Source organism: Pezoporus occidentalis, unplaced genomic scaffold, assembly GCF_034315485.1.
Source record: "Pezoporus occidentalis ecotype Australia unplaced genomic scaffold, CSIRO_AGI_Poc_V1 ctg5, whole genome shotgun sequence".
Taxonomy (NCBI): domain Eukaryota; kingdom Metazoa; phylum Chordata; class Aves; order Psittaciformes; family Psittacidae; genus Pezoporus; species Pezoporus occidentalis.
The window spans coordinates 764824-786792 of NW_026915835.1; the positions used below are offsets into that span (position 1 = coordinate 764824).

The window sequence follows — 21969 nt, forward strand, 5'->3', positions numbered from 1 at the left end:
ATTTAGCGTAAGGTGTCCCTGCCAGTGGCAGGGGGGCTGGAACTAGATCATCTTAAGGTCCTTTCCAACCCTAACGATTCTATGATTCTATGATTTTATTGCTGTCATATTCTAACTGGAATATTTACATAGTATTTTTAAGTGATTCAGAAAAAAAGTGTCATCTTTGATATTGTAGAATGTGAAAAAAAATACATTACTTTCTTTTTTGTCACACACTAAGTAAAGACTCAATCCTGCTGTGCTGAGAGCCACAATACACATCTTATGAGTGCTTGCATGCAGTTAGTATGCATATGTTCCGTATCAAACCTTGAAATACTTAGTTCAGTCCCACTGTGGCCTTTAGCCACTGAATATATAAAAATCAACTTTAGCATTCAATATGATGCTCCTCTGGAAGCCAGGAAAAGAAACCTGCAGATATGGTGGGAATTCCATTCATAAAAAAGGTAGGAAAATAAATATTACTATAAATTGGAAAAAAACAACATGATAAAGATTGCTTTTGGACATTAAGAGAAGGAGATTTCAGGTCATTTTGATCAATGCACACTTTCCTTAAGAAACAGTTGCTGTTTGCCGCAGTTATTGTGGCACATATTTCCTATTTATAAGCTTCTTAAAGGAAACAGAATATTAGCCTTTGCTAAATACACAGGGATTTGAAAGTCAGTTCCTTGCCTACTGTATTATTACTTTATAAGCTAAAGTGTATTTTAGTAAGTTTTCTCTTAAACTAAGGGGATGTGGTTTTTTCCCCTAATAATGACACCATCACAACACAGCCATAATCAAAATAAAGCCTTCATTCTATAAAGACATGGCTAGTTTGGTTAGTACCAAATGTTGGTCCTACTGACAGAAGCAAAAATAAATTACTTTTTTTTTTAGCAGAGAAGAGGAAATACAGGTAGGAAACAAACCTGGATTCTGTCATGGCTGATAGATCAACAAACCCGTAAGTTCTACTATTTTCTACTACAGGTAAAAATAACTGTATTTCACAGAATCACAGAATGCTTTGGGTTGGAAGGGCCATTAAACATCGCCTTGTTCCAACCCTCTGCCAGGGACAGAGACACCTTCCAGTAGAGCAGGTTGCTCCAAGCCCCTTGTGTCCAACCTGGCCTTGAACACTGCCAGGGATGGGGTAGCCACAGCTTCTCTGGGCAACCTGTGCCAGTGTCTAAAGATTATTTTAAGATGAAATAATAACTTCTACTTAATAGCCACCTACTGGAACATACGCATGCTGATTACAAAGAAATCTTGGCTTCAAGCTCCCACAGATAGGAAAAAAGTAATCTTTTTCTGGTTCTAAGTAATTTAAATATCACCAGCTCTAAATCATTTAAATAAATAAAAACATCCAAACCAAAGTGTGTATTTTTAAAAAACATTAAAAAATTCCTTCTGAGCACATATTTGTATTAACAATCCCTCTTTTTCTGGTACAGAATGCAGCAAATTAAAGAAAATTATTATTACCTTATGTTAACTGCCTGACCAATATTAGTCATAGCTGATGTCATTATTTCAGTAGTAAGGCTTTCAGCAAAACTGACTCCATCTTGTCCAATACCGCTGTCAGCTGTCAGGCTTGCGTAACTCAGCTCTCTTTCTGCCTTCTCTACAGCTGCAGTAGCCCCCTTGTCAGAAAACACTGTCTTCTGTTCTACATCAACATGTATTTTAGGAATATCAAGCGGAAACAGTCTTGATTTTTGACAGGCACCACCTAATCCAGAATGAAGAAAATGTCTCACTGGAATGGAGGACTCTTGCACGGCTGGATGATGAGGTGTACTTTCAGTACAGTACCGATGTTCCTTCATACTGCAACATCTATAGACAGTTCCAGAAAAAGGAGACAGGCTCTCAGCATACGAGAGCCTATCTCCATTCTTTCTGTTTTCAGCCACATGAAGAACAGCTGTCTCTAAACCCATTTGCAGATTATCATCTGCTACTTTCCTAGCATATTGTTCTACAGCTTGAATTATGCCTTCACTGTAGCAGTTTTCATTTAAACTGCCTGTACTATGATACAGTTTATGATCTGGGGAGAAAGGAAGAAATGTCCTAGAAAATCTTGTTTTAATGAGATCCCCTGTGACTTCATCTAATTCAGTCCTTTTATACAGACAGGAATCTGTTAGAGACTTTGGCAAACATGTTCCCGATATTTTCAATTTCTTCCTGACATCCCAAGTGATACTGCGAGCAAGGGATTCTGAAAACTGTAACAACTCTGTATGTTCTGTTTTCTGAGTGCCAATACCCCTTTCGCACGTTTGGTCTTCACGATGAAAGCTGCTTTTCATTTGATTTACTGCATCTTTATTCACCACTTTGATCAGCTCCAGCTTACCATTTACCTGTGTATTTGGCCCAGGAAATGTCTTTCTGTTGTATCTCAACTTGTTTTTTCTAGCAGCTTGCTGTAAACCTGATTTGATAGACCTGTAAACAAGCCTGCTGGCATACTGATCCATTAACAGTTCAACATTACCACCTTCTCTTTTCAAAACTCGAATAATATGATCTGCATATTCATCGGTCACACTTTCACAGCTTGGGTACTTGGAAGTCAAACCCGCCATTCCTGAACCTTGTGGTAAAGGAAGTACAGATGAATCTCTCTCCCCCAGCCACTGGTCTTGCACTGGACTGCGCTGCTCTCTTACCCCACAGTCTTTATCACCTTTTCTTAGATAAAGGCAATCCACCTGACAGTTAACCCGCTTCAACCTCCAGAGTTTACAATGCCTTGATTTCACTATTTCCTTGGCCTCACTGATAACTTTTCCTGCCATATCACCTGCATAATTCCATAAAGAATTGCACATCTCTTCTGGGAGATCTGTAAAAGCAGTAAAGCCACATCTTTTGTTCTGCACACCTAACTGAACTTGCCTACCAGTTTCTCTTCCGTTTGTTTTACCATCTAAATGGGAAGCAGCCATTTCAGTGGCTATTGAAATTATATGGCTAGCTAAGCTATCTGCATACTGAACTGTTTTTTCTTCTTTCTCAATGGGCATTTCAGAATGATCTTCATCTTCGCTGCTTTCCACTTTTTCAGAAAGGGACCGCATGAGCTTCAGCATAAATTCCTCATTTTCCATAGAGTCATGTTCAATTTCAGAAAAACCAGCAATGGATGGATTGTACGGTGTAGAAGGTGGTGTTGCAGGTGCAAATTCCTTTGCTAATTCTCCCTTGAGTTTCTTAGACAGTTTTCTTAGGTTTCTCTCAGAACTACCTTGACACGGTACTAAAGGAGTTGGTGGGGGTGCATCCAGCATTACACTGGTATTTCCATCTCTGAGACTTGATTTATCTTCCATCTGCAAAGCATCTTCACTGCCAAGCATCACTGAAGAAAAGCTATTTGCATGCAGAAAACAATCAGCCTGCCTGTAAGTCAAAGATCCTGATGATGGCTTTTGAGTATCATGGGGTTTCAAGGGCTTGTTTAAGCAGGTTACTGAGCAGCTTCCTGTATCAGTAAAGTTCTCTAGAACATGCCTAGCGAAAGTCACAGCAGAACAAGATGGTGGCGATTTTGAAGAAAACCTGTGTCCCTTCTGTTCGTGCCAAGAATCTTTAGATTCTGAAAAACACTGGACAGAATCTGCTGGAGTAACAAGAAATTTACATGGATTATTTAAAGGCATCTGTTGCTGTTCCACAATTATAGAAACATTACTTTTTTTCTCAGCCTCTTGCTTCTTTATCACACACTGTTCTTTTCTACTGATATCTGCATAAGTCTGTGAGCTCACATTACATGCTAAATTCCCACCAGTGTTGCATAACACGGTTTTACTTTCACCCACAGACTGTTTGATTACATACTTGGCCAAGTGATCTGCAAACATATTCCTGGGGAGATCTTCACCAACACATTGCACGTAAGGTTTTTTATCTATTTTTCTTGTAAAAAAATCTTTATACTCTTCTACTGCTTTTGTTACTTTAGATGAGGTTATGGCTTCATAGGCCTCATTTACAATCATATCTACCATAGTTCCAGAGAAAGTGTTAATACCTTTTGAACCACTTGTTAATTCTGCATTACTGTTCATTCCAGATCTGTTATTTGTTTGCTTGATATCATTTTGGTTATATAAGAGTGGTGGAGTACTCTCAGTACTTTGGCTGTGATCTGAAGTCAGGTAAATATTTCTGAAAGAAGTGACTTCATCTTCTCTCTTTCTGCTTGTGAAAAATGGATGAGTGGAGTCTTTGTATATTTTCATACTGTCATCAGAATTCAGTCCAGTGGATACTTTTGCTTTATAAGTATCAGAGGAAACCTGATTTTGACAAAGAGCTCTTCCAGCTAAGGGCACAGGTATTGAACTTACAACACCAGAGGTGCAAAACAGAGCTTGTTGTACTGTATATTCCTTCTTGGCATCTTGGATTGGCTTCAGTGCTACCTGATCATTAAAATTAGGCAAAACTGTAGAAGTCTGTGTTGATTCTAACATACTTTCTGCGCTCACATATTTAATATTATCCATGGAAACACTAATGGCTGCTTGTGTTGTGAAGGTCACATCAACCTGAGATAATTCAATAAAAGCCTCTTGAATGACAGATTCAGACAAATCTTTGGCATAGGATCTTACCACTTTGTCTTCATAGTCAAATGATGAAGGCTGCGCCGCTGTAGGTGTCGATGGATATGAAAACTGGCATACTTCCATGATTCCTTCAAAAACAAGTTCTTCAGCAAGGTCTGCTGCAAACCGTGCAACTGTGTTGGTAAATATTTGTTTCTTTACGTGCCGCAGTTCTTTCAAAGCACCGGTTATAGCTTCGCTCACCAAAAAGTTTGCTATGCCATTAATGGCACGCTCCTTCAGGGAAATTGCCCTACGCCTCCCAATCTCGTAAAAAGCCATCTGAAAGACTGAAGAAGTCAGCCTAGCAGCCAAATGACAAAGTGCATTGGTGCATGAAGAAACGCCTTTTTGCAGGTCTTTAAATGCACTGCCAAAACTTTTTTCAACTAATTCAGCTGCAAATTTTTGAATGCTACCTCTAATCATTAATGACTTATGTTTAGATTTTGTTTGTTTATCTGACTCCTTACTAGTTTTCATTTGGAGATCAGCAGCTTGGCCTTTTTTCTCTTTCAAAGCAATCCCTTTGTGTTTCGAATCATTTCCTGCACATACTTGTTCTGATGAGGACTCGGAATGAAAAACAGAACCCAGTATTTCACATGAAACGGTATCAGCATATGCTGAATAACTGTTATAAACTGCATTATGGTCATTTTGATCTGTCCCATCTCCACCAAGATTAATTCGACATAAACATTCTGAAGACCCACAGCTCCCTAATGGACTGAAAGCCGACGATCTAATAGGGCTGAACAAGCCTCCATTCTCTTCTCCTGATGTTTTAACTGGGCGAGGGGAATCCGGGACATCAAATACACTGCTATAGGGTGATTCTGGTTTACGAGGAGTTGGTTTCTTTATATTGGCTGGGAGAGTGGGACGATCAAACTTGAATTTCTGAGGATTCATTGAAATGCTTGCAGAAGACAATTGCTCATGTGCAGTCCTCCTTTTCTGGGAGGGATTCCCTAGGATGGGATCCCTAATGACTTTACAAGAGTTTTCCAAGGCTTGTTCCAGCTCATCAAACTGATCAAAACTATCAAAAAATTCACTTACTTCTGAGTCTGAATCCTCTATACCATCTTTTACTACTGGAATTTTTGGCAGTTGGAGTTTTGCCTTCAAGCTTTTTTGATACCCTTCTTCATCTAAGAAGATGATGGGGCTTGGGCTAGAGCAATCTGACTCAGAGGATTCAGCTGGAGAGGAAGAAAACAATGTTTTACAGAAAAAATTAACTCCTTGATCTGAAGGATTATATGGCTTATAGAAACTTCTTTGTATCCAAGGATCAGAAATTGAGATTGTAACTGAATTTTTTACTGAGGACCGTTCCTTAAGTCCCAAAATATCAATCAAAGCAGATGATCTGGCAGATGACTTTCGACGTGCAGAACCCACAAGGATCTTTGAGTCAACAGCTTCTAAACATTGAGCAGGGATGGTCTGTGAAGCAGCATCTCGATGGTTTTGAGAAGTAAAGCTGCATGCACCTGAATAGTAAAAAAAAAAAAAAAAAGGGAAAAAAAAAGATTGCTTTAAACCCTAGAATTTCCACAGAGCTGCAGAAAACTGGGGACAGATTTTCATGGTAATTGCTGGGCTTTAGTGTAAAATGTGAGCTGATCTTTCATGATTAAACCAAACTTTTTTTTTTTTTATCCTATTACAATAATCTAATTACTGACAAAGTCATGTATTTTTTAGCTCACAAAGTAGAATGAGATTCTATTTCATCTGATCTGACACTGGTATTAGAATCTTTGGTTTATAAGTTGATAAACCCTTATGAAAATTAAATTTTCAATTGCACAATACCCTTTACAAAACACGATTAATGTAAACAATTTTTGTGTTTATATTTACTTTCTCGTGAAATAGCAACAGCCTGAATTTTAACTAACAATTTCTGTACGTCAACAGCATGAAAAAACTTACCAGCACTTTGTGTCTTTGAAGGCTCATCTTCATCTAAGTGTTCAAAAGCAGTGACAAAATCATCCTCAATTGAAGAAACTGACTGATTAGTGTCATCCTCTTCTCCATGGCATGTCTCTGTTTGCTGGTTTTGTGATGAGTTTATTTCCACTGCATATCTCATGCCTGTGGTATACTTGCTCAGCAAGGTAAATATATGATCAACTTTGATACTTGGGAATGAAGGAGACAGTCTCATCATACAGAACACTTCAGGAAGCTGATTCTTGGAAAAGAAAGCAACAAGAAAACATACATAACCATCTTAGAATGATTTCAACTGTCAGGAGTAGGAGAGGATTCCTTCCATGCATTTTTATGAACAGTAAACTATTTCCACATGTTTTAAAGGTAAGAAAATTAATGGAATACAAAAATCACTCGTTTGTAACTTCTGCCTGCTGAATAAATTATTGTAATAAAATAAACAAAAAAAGGGTTGTGAATACAACCCTGATAATAAGTACTCAAGAATATACTAAAGAATGAATGTTAAGAAACTGCAGAGGAAGACAGTATTTCAAAGCATATTTACACTGAACTTCAGTTTATAGGATACTTGTTTCTTCTTGGTATAACTTATAGACAAAATAATTAAATTTAACAGGCATGATTAGTAAATATGGCTTTAAGAAGTTTGCTTTAACAAGATTTAAAATGGGGAATAATATAATTAACATAATAATGGAAATAATATTGAAAATAATGGAAATTATATAATTAACAGCATTTGTAATTGTAAATAGTTTTTATTATGGAAAGAGCCCACTGAGTTTACAAACACCTGACATTTTTTGGCACCTCTGTTTCAAGAAGTCTGAGAGGACGAGGGCTGTATCTGAAAAGAGCAGAGATGGGTAACTTGACAAATTTCATCTCGGCAGAGAAAGGGACTATAACCTAGCAGAAGCATGGGATCAGTAACATAATTAAATATTTGTTACACTTGAAAACACAGAGTTTATTTTGAGATTTTCTAACACTCATTCTAAAGAAACCACAGAAACATAAAAACATTAATACCACTGTGGCCAAGATGGCCCAGAACCAAAAGCAAGACAGGGTGTGATATGACAAAGCTCTTTATGAAACCAAATATGCTGCTTCTGTAATTAAAACACACAACAAAAAATTTTACCTGATGCTTCATGACATAAGGTTTTGCCAATGTTTTCTTTATGTCTTTTAGAAATATAACCTCATTTTCTTTTAATTTGCACAACTGGAGTGACTTCAGAACATCCGGAAGCTCTACAGAAACAGCTGCTAATTCCTGATTTAAATATACAAACACATTGAGAATACAAAGTGAAAAAATTAACACATAAATGATAATGGTTTTGATCTCATATCCTCCCCAAACAGTAACAGCTGCTTACTTTGGTCAAGCTTCTCTTTTCTCCCCTATTTCTTACCCCATTGCCCACTTATTCTCTTGAACTGAAGCATAAAGCTCACATAAACAAGCTACAATTCAGTCCACACTCGTCTCCAGCTCACTCTTCTACCAAAAGAAATTCCACTGTTTCTCACGGGCCAGAGGAGGCTAAGAAGTCACACAGAAGAATCTTGTAAGAACTGAAAAGCAGCTGTACATCCTACAAGATACGCAACTAAAAAAGAAAACACTGAATTCAGCTAATAATGGTTCTCAAGAGACCTCTACATGCTCTTAGTGTACTTGGAAGAGTGTTACAAAACCAGGGAAAAAAACAGAATTTATTTAAACATGATTTTGGGGAACACTTAGATTTAATCAATATAGAAAAGGCCTATAAAAGATTTATGGCTTTTTAAACAATCTAAACACTACTGATCCATACGATACAAAGCAAGTTTCCATAAACCTATTCAACCTAAGTTTCCCTAAATTCCATCTAACTCCAGCAATATACAGTTCTTGCCCATACTTGAGAAAGTGTCTAGCACTATTAACTTTTGACTTATTAGCAACATTAATACAACTTTGAACACAAATGGATTCAGAGTTTCTAGTTTTCATTTTTAAACAGTGGCAAACTATTACAGCAATCTCTATCTACTAAGATCTAAACAGTATTTAACTGCACTGTAAATATGTTATGGATTATACTGATATGCAAAATGCACTGGAAGATTAAATTCTTAACATCTTACAATGGCACAGCACAACTCCAATAGTTTCCTACACTTCCCCTTTTAAAATAATATTTCTTCATCTAACTCAGATGCAGAATAGTACCTTGAGGCATAACCATAAATACTGACTCTTGGTCTCCCACAAGAAATTCACAACTAGTGGTCAATTCAATAAAGTGGTAAGCTGTTCTAGCCCATTCTAATACAAAGACTGATCCATGTAATATTTTAAATACATATAATCATATTAAAATAATTATTTTAAACCTTTCAATGATATTTAAAACTTAAGGTTCAAAATGCTGAAGATGCATGTATTTAATTTCTTGAACACCAAAATTCCTTCATCTAGAAAAGCAGGTACTACTTAGAAGACTATTTTGCAATATAGATACTGTACCTGCAAATGAGCAGTACTCATCTCTTCAGCAAAGCCTATAAATGTAATCTGTAAAACAAAAACGTGAACATATTGAAGTACAGCAAAGAATTTCTGTGTTTTCTGCTGATACTGAAAAGTTAAAAGTTCAGCAGGCTTTACCATAAAGCTTCATTCTAGTGCCACAAAAAAAACACCTTAAGGTAGCATAGCTTGCTCAAACAGCTGCACACAGGCTTATGTTACGAATAGTTAATTTTATACTATTTGACTTGTGAAAGGTCAGACCAGACTAAGCAGCATATACAACATTTAAAACCCACTATGTAGAATTTTTTCTAGTGGCCTATTGGCTCATACATGCTGAGGAACACATAAAAGCCTCATTATAATAAATGAACACAATTTTGCAAAGATCAGTGCTCATCTGTCCTTGCTACAGGCTGGACATATATAAAACAGTTCCAGCCTGAAGTCTGTTCATGCTAACAAACCGTGATACACTTGGATATACTGAAGAAAGCATAATGCCAACACATTATACAATTTACCATATAAATTGATTAGCCTAAGGCCAAAACAGAACAGATTACTTAAGTCACAAGCCTGCATGTAATACCCAAGCAGACAACCCTGAAAGTAAAAGAATTAAAATATTCAACCTCAAAAAAAAAAAAAAAAAAAAAAAAAAAAAAGCCTTCTCAGGCTCAGGAACCTGTAATACATCAGAAATGTCAGCTTTATCTCAGGTTTTTGTGCTTGTGAACAGGAGAGATATTTTATCACATACTGTCCCTCTCTTCTGTCTACAGGTGTCTTGTATTGCTCAAGATGAACAGACCAAAGAGTCAGTCACTACTCAAACTTTGTTTCATGTCAGATTTCCCCAGTTCTCAGTATTTTCCTAATGACAAATCAGTCGGGTAACTCCATGGCCCGCAAAAATCCCAAGACATTTATTTTCAAAACAAGATTGTCAGAAAATAAATATTTTGCTTCAATTTTGTAGATACGGAATAAAGCACAAAGCTTAAATACTTCCACTGATGTTTGGACTTTGATATGGCTTGGATTCAACTATTTCAGAGCACTCTGCAAAGACTGAGTTTTATGAATTCAAGCCACAGCTCATGCTAAATTTGTAGCAGCAACTCCAAGGTAGTCAGCTTGTTCTCAGATTTAAAAACAGCAAAGAACATCACTGTGTTTATAATCCCTTATTATTAACTGCTTCACTTGCTTGCTTATGCATACACAGAATCTCTGACAGGCATAGAGCTAGAAAAAGAAATGGCTAAAGAACAATTCTTTTTCAAGCTGTATTTGAATTTTGATTTCATATTACTTCAATGTGTGACTGAAAAAAACAAACCCAAACCAAAAAGAACAACAACAAAAAAAACCCAACCAACCAAACCAAAAATGTTGTTTTAAACTGAAACCATATTAAAAAATGAAAAGTTCTGACTTATTTCAAGGGGTCTCATGCTGGGAAGCTGCAGTGCCTCAGAAAAGATGCTCTTGTTTACATCCACTTATCCTTATTCCCATTATGACATCACAGATGAAACATAAATGAAACAATACTTCACAGTAACATTCCAAATAGCTCCAGACAAATTGCAGGTCGCCAGCACCATATTCACTGTGTTAACTATAAAATGATCCTGTCTGAGCAATGTGCCCTTCAACTCCTACATCTTGTATCTGCAAGACATCTTTTGGCTTCTATGTCTTTTTATCTGTACAGTGCCTACAATACAAACTGTTCCACAGAAGATGCAAAATACGAAGCATAATACTAAAAATGCTTTAAGGAACTTTAAAGGACTTTTTTGAAGGACTTAGAAAAAAATAGTTAAGAACATTTTGCTGCTGTTGGGGGGTTTGTTAAGAGTGTCTGTTCTTGTATTTTTGCATGCCATTTCCTCTTCCTCAGGATGATGATCCCAACCCTTTCATTCTCCCATGGGATAACTCACTGTGCAAGATAGGGCACTATGCAGGAGTCACAGCTTCACACAAATGACGGCCAATCAGTCCATATGTGCACTGATGGGCCAGCAGTTTGCTGTCAAAGAGACTATACCACTGCAGAGTCTGACTTTTCTGTCTCAGTGACAACACTGAGTTAGATTTCTTTATTGTGCCCAAACTCCAGTTTTCACAAAAAAATAATTATCTTTTAATACCTCAAACATGTCTGAAGTTAGTACACCAGTTCAAAAGTTGTTGGGAAGTAGGCCAGGAAGACAGGAAGGTGAACAGTCTGTAGAACAAGTCTTTTCTTTAAACTAAAAACAATGTATGAGACATTATACTTGAAGGTTATCCTAACCTAAAGGTACAGAGGAAATGAATCAAAATGGTACAAGAAAACCTAAATTCTGTTTTTTGTAAGTCTAAGTAATTATCTTTGCAGTCCTAATAACGTTCTTTAACGTTATTCTGCATATAGGTGTCTTTCCCTGTATTTTCATTAAGAAAGAAATACCTGTTCTGCGGCAGGATATTGACCTCTTATATTTCAACCAGAGGTCTCTTAATTGCTTGAGGTAATAAGCTAACTAAATATAGTCAGCTATTTTTCGCCATAGGGACCATCATTACAGGCATATAAAACTTATGCCAGGTATCTGTAAGGTATTTGCTACAAGTCAGAAAAAAAAAAGAGGGGAACAATGTTTGAAGGGTTTCATAGATCCTAGAGCATGATCTGTCTGAACAGATACAGACAAGGTTTTGCCCACTCCTCCAACTGCTTAGCTCTTCTTCCTTACCTCTGATCTGTCACAGCTCTTCATCTTTCACAAATTCAGCTTCTTGCCAGCCCCCCGAACATCACAGCCTCATCATCCAGCTAGTCCCAAAAATCTTGGTGTTGCCCAGGAAATCCTTACTCATCTCTGCAGGCCACACAATCTGCCTTTTCCCTTCCTCCTGCTACTCATTTTCCAGCTAGAAGTCTTCCCTAACCACCTCCCTAACCACTTCCTAAGTCTTTTTTTGCTTCATTTCTCCTCATCTCAGCCCCTCCACCTCTCCAGTTTAGGTCATCCTCTCCTTCTCTAAGCTCCTCATTAGGCCTGTCAACTACTACTCAGCAGTCTTCTGAGGCACTTAATACGAGATACATGGTACACATTGCTTCTTAATTTCTTCTTTTCCCTTTGGAGAAACTGCTGTTTGTCTTGTATCTTGAGCAGGTCTAGTCATTCCTCCTTAAGTCTTGAGATTTACCTAGAAAGTCCTGCATTCTGTCTAGGTCTACTTCTCTCCAGACCTTGTCCAGCTTTTGGCCCATCTGTATTAATGTAAAGAAAGTCTACATCTGCAATATTGAGACTTTAGCTTTTAGTGCTGAGCACTGGGCAAACAAGAGCAATTGCTAACTTTTACCTTCAGACCTGGATGCAAATATTCTGCTACTTTGCAGGATAAAACCTTGATCATAGGAGTGCTCACAAATGCAGTTCACACAGTTGTACAATTCCTACAAAATCATTTACACATTTTGGTTTGAGTTTCACAAATCCTACAAAGCAGAGAAATGTCATCTTGGAGTCTCACAGCTCTTTTCAAGACTACAGTGACAGAATTCATGACGGAATTCAAGAGGGGATACAGATTTTACAGCCAGTAACTTGCAGCATTGTCCACATTTATTATCCTGCAACTTCCCATACTGCTTCAAGCTAAATTGTAGTCACACCATAGCCACAAAATATATACAAATAGTCAGTTTACACCAAACCTCAATAAAATTTTCTTGTTCTTCCCGATTTAGACATTCTTCTGATGATACATTGCACAACACTTTTCTGCTGTGCAGCAGTGACTTCATAGAGTGCAGTACAGCTTCACCGAAACTCTGAAAAACAATGAAAAAATTTAAGAAAAAAAAATGCATTTTCAGTTTTGGATACAGGGTACATCCATCTATCCCCTGCCCCCCACAGGATTCTCTGCTTCCATACTATTTCAAATTACTTTGTATATAAATCACCAGATTTTAAGTTTATATTTATTTCAGGACATGGAACTGAAACAGCTGTTTTCTTCAAGCAATATTTTTATTCTAAAAGTTAACAATTTAGTAGTAATTAAAAAAGAAAAAAAAAGGTGAGAACATGCAGACTTGGAAAAAGAAACTCATGAATCCAAGCAGAAATCCAAGCCCCACCTATTCCTTTCATCAAAGCCTGCACATGGAACTTTCCCATCAGCTTTTCCTTAAAAAGAAGGAAAAGCAAATTTACCCAAGAAAAGCTATGGAGGTAGGTTTAAAAGAGGGGATGAAAACAAACAAACAAACTTCATAAGAAAATCCACACACATTCTCCTTTCCCATTCCTTGAAGGATACAAAACAGCTGTAACTTAATCCCATGTAAATATATGCAAAAGCCCACACATGGCTAAAAAAGGCTTAAGAATCTAAGACTTTCTCCCAGTGTAACAAAAGTGCAGCTGAACAAAAGAATTATCAGCACTGGTGTCTGATAATCTGAACAGCACAAGGTGACAGAACAACAAAAACTGGTTCACTCAGCTTAAAAAAAAAAGACAATATCCTCTCACTTGCTTTAGGAAGTTATTGGTTTTTATTTTAAATATAGTATCTTCTCCAGTAACTGGTAAGGCTAAGAAGAAAGTAAGATTATGATACAGTTAAAAACTGTTCATCCAGTTATTTATTCTCTATACAACTACCCTGTTAAAATGAAGTGAGAAACAGTGTGTCCAACCTTCCATAGCTTCTTAAAACAACAGCAGAAGTGCTAGATAGCCAAATTTAGTCCCTGCTTTGCATTGCTGATACTCCCACAGCAAAAACAATCCCTTTATGCCCTTTATGATAAAAAGGGATCCTATGTATCATATAAACCTCAAGAAAGATACTTTTTTTTCCCCCATAGAAAAAAAAAGTGTCAAGTACCACCACATGGGAAGCCAATTTACTGTAGCATGGCCAGTGTCACCATGCTCATGACACCAAAAAAAAAAAAAAAAAAATCAGGAAAGCATTTCTAGAATGAACAGACAGAAGCAAAATAGAAGCTTCACTTCAGGTTCCGTGAAATTACCAAAATATATTTCAGAATGTTAGCAAACAAGGCTCAGATTACTCCCCTGACAGCCAAGGCCAAGTGACATTAAAGAAGTCAACACAGTCATTTTTATGGAAAAGTAAAAGCTGAACTATTTCAAAATGCCTTTTAGGCAGTTCCTGGGTCATCTTAAGTGTTCATCTAATTTCCATTTTAATCTATTTTGTTGTCCCAACTTTTAGTTGTAATTTATCTACACACTTCAGTAATACAATCTTGTGCTTTCCAAAGTATGCTGACAGTGTCCTTCCCTTTGACTCCGCATCTTCCAAATCTACAGGTGGCTGCAATACCAATAGTGCTCAAAGACTCCACCAGTAATTCCTCTTTCTCATAAAAAGTCATTCACGAAGCCAGACCAGCACGTTGAAATGCCTCATTTTCAGCTTCTACAATAATTTTAGCAGCGCTCAAAATAGTGAGAAAAAATACTCATACAATGTGACCTGATAATCCTTTGCAGGCCAACACTGACCCAGATTGAGAAGGGCTCATCATTATTCTCTAGTAGTTAGGTTTTCTAAGGCTACAAACTATTAAAACTATTATAGACTTTATCTATAAGCAAGTACTCTTCCCTAGTTTTTAACATCCTGAGGGGCAGGACAGGTAACTAGAACAGGAGTATCATATCAGGGACTACTGAGGTGAAGGAAAATTCAAGATTCTGGAGATCGCTAAGTGGAAGTGGGAGAAAAAGAAAGATGCAACAGTTGGATAAATCTCCCTCTTGTCTGGAAGAGCCAGCATGCAAGACTGTATGTAGGTCTGGTAGCACTCTGATGGTGGCACAACATAACTGAAGAGATAAAATATACATATTTAAAGAGAAGGAGGAAGAAGTGATGCGTAGTTTTAAGATTCTGTTAATGAATATTAAGAAGTTCAGAAAATGAAGAGAATAAAGATGTGGAAATTAACAGGCATAATACATACATAGAGAAAAGATCTTATCTATCTGGACTTACATAGATCATTTGCACTTAAATAATGAAATATATGATGAGTTAACAAAACCAGAAAAAGACGATTTTACTGAATAAACTGTTTCATTTGCTCAAATGGAGATTGCAAAGCGGTTTTTTTGACGGTAGAGGAGATTTCGGTCAGTAACCCAGTAACCAGCTTTTTCAAAATTTATCTTGAGACTGAAGTCAAGCACCATCACTGTTAATAAATTTAAAAAGTCAAAAAAAAAAAAAAGTAAAAAAAAAAGAGAAAGAAATATGTACATAAAATCTGATGATAATTCAAATAACCAGGTGTTACCAGCTGACAGGAAGAATAGCAAATCATACAAGAACAACTTGTATCTTAAAATACTCCCACATTGTGCAATTGTAGGAAGTACAAAGTTTGTCCTTAAAAACTAAAAGCAACCTTTAAAATAGAATTGTGAATTCACAACCTGGGAAATAAAAGATCCGAGTTGACTTCTTGATGGTGCTATAGCAATGAATGGTCTATGTGATACAGCACTGAAAATAGAAAACATGACCCCAGTACACATGCTTTAGTGAAAGAACTGACATCATAGTCACTGAGAAGGACATCCTGTGTAACTGCACATACAGTATCATCCACATGTAAAAAGAAGATTAACTCGCAACAAGCAGAGAAAGTAGGACTATGAAGGATAATCACTGGAATGCAGAGGCTTTCATATAAAAGCAGACTAAAACCTTAGTTTACACAGTTTCCAAAAAAACAAGGCTAACAGAGGACAGATCACCAACTGTAAAAACATCACATGGGTGAACATCAGCGACAGACAAAAAATATTCAGGCTGATGAACAGTGACATTCATGAAGAAATAGTTGTGAATTTGCTCTGAATAGCTTCAGTCTGGTATTCATATTACAGCAGTGTGGTTCAAAAAGAAACCACAGTAATTTTTTTTTTTTTTTAATCTCTCCTCATTAATTGTGAGACTATATTTAATGACTTCTTCAAATTGTTACCAAAATAGTACTTGTGACAGCAAAGGACTGGCCTCAATTTCAGAGAAATCCTCCTATCCTACACACAACAATGAAAGTAAGTTCTCTCAAAGCTCCAGTCTAGGAGACATGCCATTAAAAACTGAAAATCAGCAAGTTCCCAAGAATATCACATCTCAGTTTAGGTAAAGACAAGAGATCATCTTCAACAAAAGAATGCCATTTCTTTGTATGAATTGTACAACTTCTTCCAATATACATTAACATACAGTAAAAAAAAAAAAACAACAAAACAACAAACAACCAAGCAATCTATAAAGCTCTACTTCCTAAGTCTGTGTGTTTCTTCCTCACAAAATTCTGAAGCAACATGTCTTGCAAGAAATCCTATTTCAATCCGAGCACAGATTTCAAACTTACATGCATTTGAATGAGACAGACTTGAAGAATGAAAACCTCTAGCTCAAATGAGCAATTCAAAGTTTTGCATTGTCTCCTTTGTGGCCAGCAAATCAAGAAGTCATTATGGATCCTTCACAGTATACTGGAGGAAACTCAATACTAATGGATTGTTTTAAAACAATTGCTCTCTAACATTTCCAACAACCCACAAACCTGTAAGGTGCCATAATCTGCAGAGAAATCAAGCCCAGTGTTGGAGAGTGGGATTTAATATTTACTCTGCTCTTGCATAACAAAGAAGCTATTCCTGATTTCATGTGCTGTAAGATTTAAATTGACTAAATATCTTGAAGTCATTTTGTAAAAATGGAAACTTAGGCTTTAAATGTACATACACAGCCATGTACTGATTTTTAAGACCTAATACTTCAACAACTCCTCTTAAGTACTGCAAAGACGACATCAATCAGACTGCAAGCTGTGATTCAACAGAAGATGAAACTGTGATTCTGACAACCCTACTGTCTGGGTCTGTGAGGGGGAATCAAAGTTCCACACTATAATCTAAATAGCCGCCCCTCAGGGAAACATCAAGAGACCAAAACACTGAAGTCTGGCTGGATGAAGAATTCTGCAATACAACCAAGAAGGGTCAAATTCATGTTCATAGAGCCACACAGCCCAGAATGCTCATTGTCAATTAATGGAGCAGTTCGCAGAGGTAATATTTTAGGCATCCATTAGAATCAGTGAGGAATCACTGGCCACTGACATTACTAGAAAGATGTTTTGCAACCCGAAGACCTAAAAACCTAGGGGGAGTTTGTTGGTTTGTTTGTTTTTTAAACTGAAGAGGAAAAACAAATAAAGGGCAGACTGAAAAAGTCCTCTAAAATCCACTTTATATTCAGATTAAAAATGCAAAATTACTGTGGTTACAGAACTCTCTTTGAGCTGCAGACTTCTCATAACAGTAAAATAAAAGTTTTCATAGCATCTGTCTTACACTGAGAGAATATCACCCACTATTACAAATTGCTTAATGTATGGCAGTTATTCCATATCAAGACCTGGAACAACCGTCTACCTGCCAGGCAGTCTCATAATGCTTACCTTTGCATTCAAGCAGTTTCTACAGGATATATATCACAGATACAGCTTCCTTAACCCAATGAAAATCTACTTATGGAATAAAAGATTGCAATTTTCATGTGATAAGAAACTTCTTTGCTCAGTTTCTCCTCTTAAGCATTGCACACAGTTGCAAGTAAAGAATCCATTAGTAACCCGGAAAGACCTAGAAAAATACTCATCTGTATTTAACTACTTCAAGAAGTATGACTGAATAAACTTGTTCTTTCAGGGTAAACTGCAACTTTCATTTGAGTAAGCACTTACAGAAGTTGCAAGAAAATTTGAGGACTATTTATGTTCTCCAGGCTAAAATGACAAATTTTAAAAGAAAACATACATAAATATTGTTTAAAAATAAAAAACCAACACTAACAGCTTTCATAAATGCTAGACATATTTTCGCCAAAGTACTGCCTAGAAGTTCATGTAAACACAAGAATAAGACAGTCAAAAAAACAAGATCTGAAGATAAAGATTTTACAATAAGCCTTAATATAGACTTTATGGAAGTTTTTAATTAACACCATATATTTATATTTTATTACATATAACTTGAAAAATCAAAATAAAAAGCTATACTCTAATAAAAAAGGCAAATTTTAGCAAATACATCATTTTACCATATCACCTTAAAACTAAAGGCAAAGCCAAAAGCATGCACCCTTTCCTTAAATTATTCTCTCTCCTAGTTTAACTACGCTAAAAATGTCAAAGCATAAAGCAAAGGCAGCTCTTTTGCCTCCTTGTTAGACAACCAAAATTAAAACATATAAAGAAAATAAAAAACACCCAAAAAACCCAACCAAACCTACCAGTTCACTTTGTTCATTACTAGACTGCTGCAATGAAGATCAAAAAGCTCTAACTTTTATTTTTTATTACATACAGATAATTACCTTCTTCACAGATATTCTTGGTTTCATCCGGTTGCCCTGAGCCCTGGCATAGAGATCCATGATTTTACCAATCTTCGTACTTGATGAAAGAAGTCAGCTCAAAAACACCTATGAAAAACATTTATACTTTTATGTTTCCTCAGTTTGTATACATTTTGCAAATGCAAGTAGCCAGAACAAACACCAATGAAAGCATTTTAAAACTGAGACAGATTAAGCAGCACACCGTCCATGCTGATTGCTGCCTTTAAAGAAGTGCTGCCTTAATGATTTTTAAAATGATGCACGAAATGTAAAATACAGACCTTACAGTTATTTCCAACTTATTTTTTTAGCTACATTTCAAGGCTGCATGGGGCAGGGAGGGATGGAGGGGGGGGTAAACGGGGACACGGGACAGACATTAAATATTGTTTCACTAATTGCTGATACTCCGGTGACATTTATCAGCCGATTCCTGTAACGTACAATGCACTGGAACTACCCTTCAACAATCTTGAGAGGAAAACATACTACTTATCCACTCCACTAACTGGCCTATTTATTCCTATCAACTTTACTACAGAAAAACATGTGACTCCTGCTCAGGCTAACATGTATCAACAATCTCGTTCTCTGGCACTGCTCTGAACAGACCTGTCTTTGCTGGCAAAACATAGGCAACCAAAGATGTATTTAGCAGCTACTCTTTAACTTCACCAAAGTAGGTCAGAAGTTTCTGCTTGAGACAGCTACCCTTCTTGATCTGAAGTTTAATTCTAACAACAAGAAAAAAAAAATAGCCATGAAATAAAAAGAAGTTTTTCAAGTTTCCCTTTTTAATCACAAGCAATGAAAAGAAACAAAATAGTTAGGTTTATTAATCTCTACATCCCCCAAAACAGGCAATAAATTAATGACAGAAAGCAGGTGTGGGGCTTTTAAGCACTATATAAGTTTTAATACTTCAACTTTTCCCATGGTCACATAATTTAGCCAGGAAAAAAGAACTCCTAGACTGTCCAAAATAAACGAGGTACAAAGCTAATGCATGTAAAAATGACTGCAAAATAAAAAATAAATACCAAGGCATCAGAGTATAGGTCTCCTTTCCACAACTGACTGGCTTGGTTTGCTTGATCCCATCTGAAGCCCATACTTAACCTTTATATGGGAAAGGAATCTTTATATGGGCTTGTTCTCGAGTATATATAATTTAAATAAGAAGATGAGTAGTGGCATCAAGTAACTGTATTCCTAATCTTCCCCCACCCTCTCCCCCAGCACCTATAAAAGGAAAACCTCAACAATGCAGTAGCAAGAGATTATTAAGTACAGCTATTCACATTCCACTCTGATTTCTGCTTTCCTTCCTAAAGATGAACTTGCTAGAATCTTAGAAAAAAAGTTGTATAAATAAACTGCAACATTTTCTCTTTGGAGCACAGCGTCTCTCTTAACTGGTGTATTACGACATACATAAAATTACGACAACGATATGAAGCAGCTTGGTACATATTAAACAGATTATATATATTAGATATAAACGTAATAAATATAAATAAAAAACTCAAGTAATAGTAAAATTCTCTGGACGGAAGACTACAAAAACCACAATGATGCTTCTGTTAAGACTCCTTTATTTAAAAACAAAAATTTAAAAAAAAAATCCATTAAACAGTATCAAGCACTTAGAAAAAACACCACCTCACTTGTCCCTACCACTGTACCTTAAATGGTTAATCCACCCTGTTAATCTAATCATATCAGGGAAATACTCTTAGACACATCCTTGTCCTAAGACAACCCATCTGTGGGAAAACCTGGTTCTCCCACATGATCAAGTCAATTACTTGAACTCTACATTTCTGGACTGATCACTCCTTGAAGTAATTTTAACAAAGCCCAGCACAGCAAAATCATGAAGATGACTTTATAACCATGTTGGGTTCCACAGTATTTATTCAGGTACAGTTACACTGCCTTCAGGCAGTAGGCTTGTTCCTGTGGCATCAGCTAGTAAACTGAAGACCCAAGCATCATCACAGAGCCTCCTGCAGCCTCACCTACCTCATGAAACCAAAAGACTTGTACATCACAGTACAAAGACTCTGAAAAATGCTGTATATAAACTGTACTAGCTTATCAGCATTAAACCATAACCATTTTGTCTTGTCTGCATCCTGTCCTTTGGTAGTTGAATTATACACAGGTTTGTCCCACCACCTTTAGCATCTCAGCTCTCCATCATCAATTTCAGAGACATCTGAAGGGTTCCACCTGTCCAACAAGATAACTCAAAAGTATTCTTTTTACTATATAAAATCATTATCCATTTTCAAAAGAACAATGGTCCAATACCCAAACTGTGAAACTAACTGCAAAGGAAGTGAAAGCACGACCAAACAAAACAGCCTGGAAGTAGCTTATTTCTTGTGTAAATAAAACCTACCATTTAAAATTATTTTCACTTCTGCATATTGTGTTCGACTATTAAATTTAATTTCCAGGGAGAAGTATCAGCTGTAAGAGGAACAGGACTTTCCTGTTACTAAATAACTATCAGTAGGCACCTAAAAAAAAAAAACAAACAACTGATCATGAGAGTAATCAATAAATACCCACACTGAGTTTAACTGTCTCTACCTTTCTATCAAGTTAGATTACCCTTAAACACACAGCATGGGCAACAAACAGGAAGCCCTGGTAGCCTCCATGCTGCTAGAAAGCTATAGCCTAGTTGCCATTACTCAGACTTGGTGGTACCCACCAAGATAGGTGGGACCTGATGAGATTCATCCCAGAGTCCTGAAGGAACTGGCTGATGTAATTACCAAGCCACATTCCATGATATTTGAAAACTCATAGCAGTCAGGCGAATCCCCTTGTTACTGGAAAGAGGGCAATATCACACCCTTTTAGAAACAGTAGAAAGCAGGATCCTGAGAACTAGCAACCTGCCAGTGTCACCTCTGTGCCTGGGAAGATCACGGAACAGATCCTCCTAGGAGCCATGCTAAGGCACACGGAGGACAGGGAGGTAACTCAAGCAAGAAGCACAGCTTCACCAAGGGCAAGTCCTGCTGACCACCCCAGTGGCCTTTTACGACAGAGTGACTAGATCAGTGAACAAACAAAAAGCTAGTCATCTATCTGGACTCCTGTAAAGCCTTTGACACAACCCCCCACGATATCCTTCTCCCTGAACTGGAGATACAGATTTAATAGATGAGCTATTTGGTGGATAAGGAACTGGTTGGATGGTCACACGCAGAGTGCTACGGTCAAGGGCTCAGTGTTAAATGGAGATCGGTGACAAGTGGTGTCCTTCAAGGACCTGTATTGGGTCTAGTACTCTTCAGTATCTTACCAATGCACAGACGGTGG

The 21969-nt window shown here is 36.9% G+C and overlaps 2 protein-coding genes across 5 annotated transcripts in view; both read right to left on the reverse strand.

Moving 5' to 3' along the window:
• Positions 1–21969, reverse strand: part of DGKH (diacylglycerol kinase eta) — a 544322-nt gene that overhangs the window by 324808 nt on the left and 197545 nt on the right. The gene's annotated exons all lie outside the window — the stretch shown is intronic.
• AKAP11 (A-kinase anchoring protein 11) overlaps positions 1–21969 on the reverse strand; it is a 46259-nt gene that overhangs the window by 20464 nt on the left and 3826 nt on the right. For 2 of the 4 annotated variants that reach the window (XM_062636821.1, XM_062636819.1), the window contains exons 2-8: positions 19240–19361; positions 18604–18711; positions 12875–12991; positions 9142–9189; positions 7762–7896; positions 6585–6849; positions 1492–6139 (exon numbers count right to left, since the gene is read on the reverse strand). In XM_062636821.1, the coding sequence (XP_062492805.1) occupies positions 1492–6139; positions 6585–6849; positions 7762–7896; positions 9142–9189; positions 12875–12991; positions 18604–18663 (5273 nt within the window). In that variant the 5' untranslated portion in view covers positions 18664–18711; positions 19240–19361. The remainder of the gene's footprint in view (positions 1–1491; positions 6140–6584; positions 6850–7761; positions 7897–9141; positions 9190–12874; positions 12992–18603; positions 18712–19239; positions 19362–21969) is intronic. The other 2 variants (XM_062636822.1, XM_062636820.1) reach the window with 2 other exon arrangements.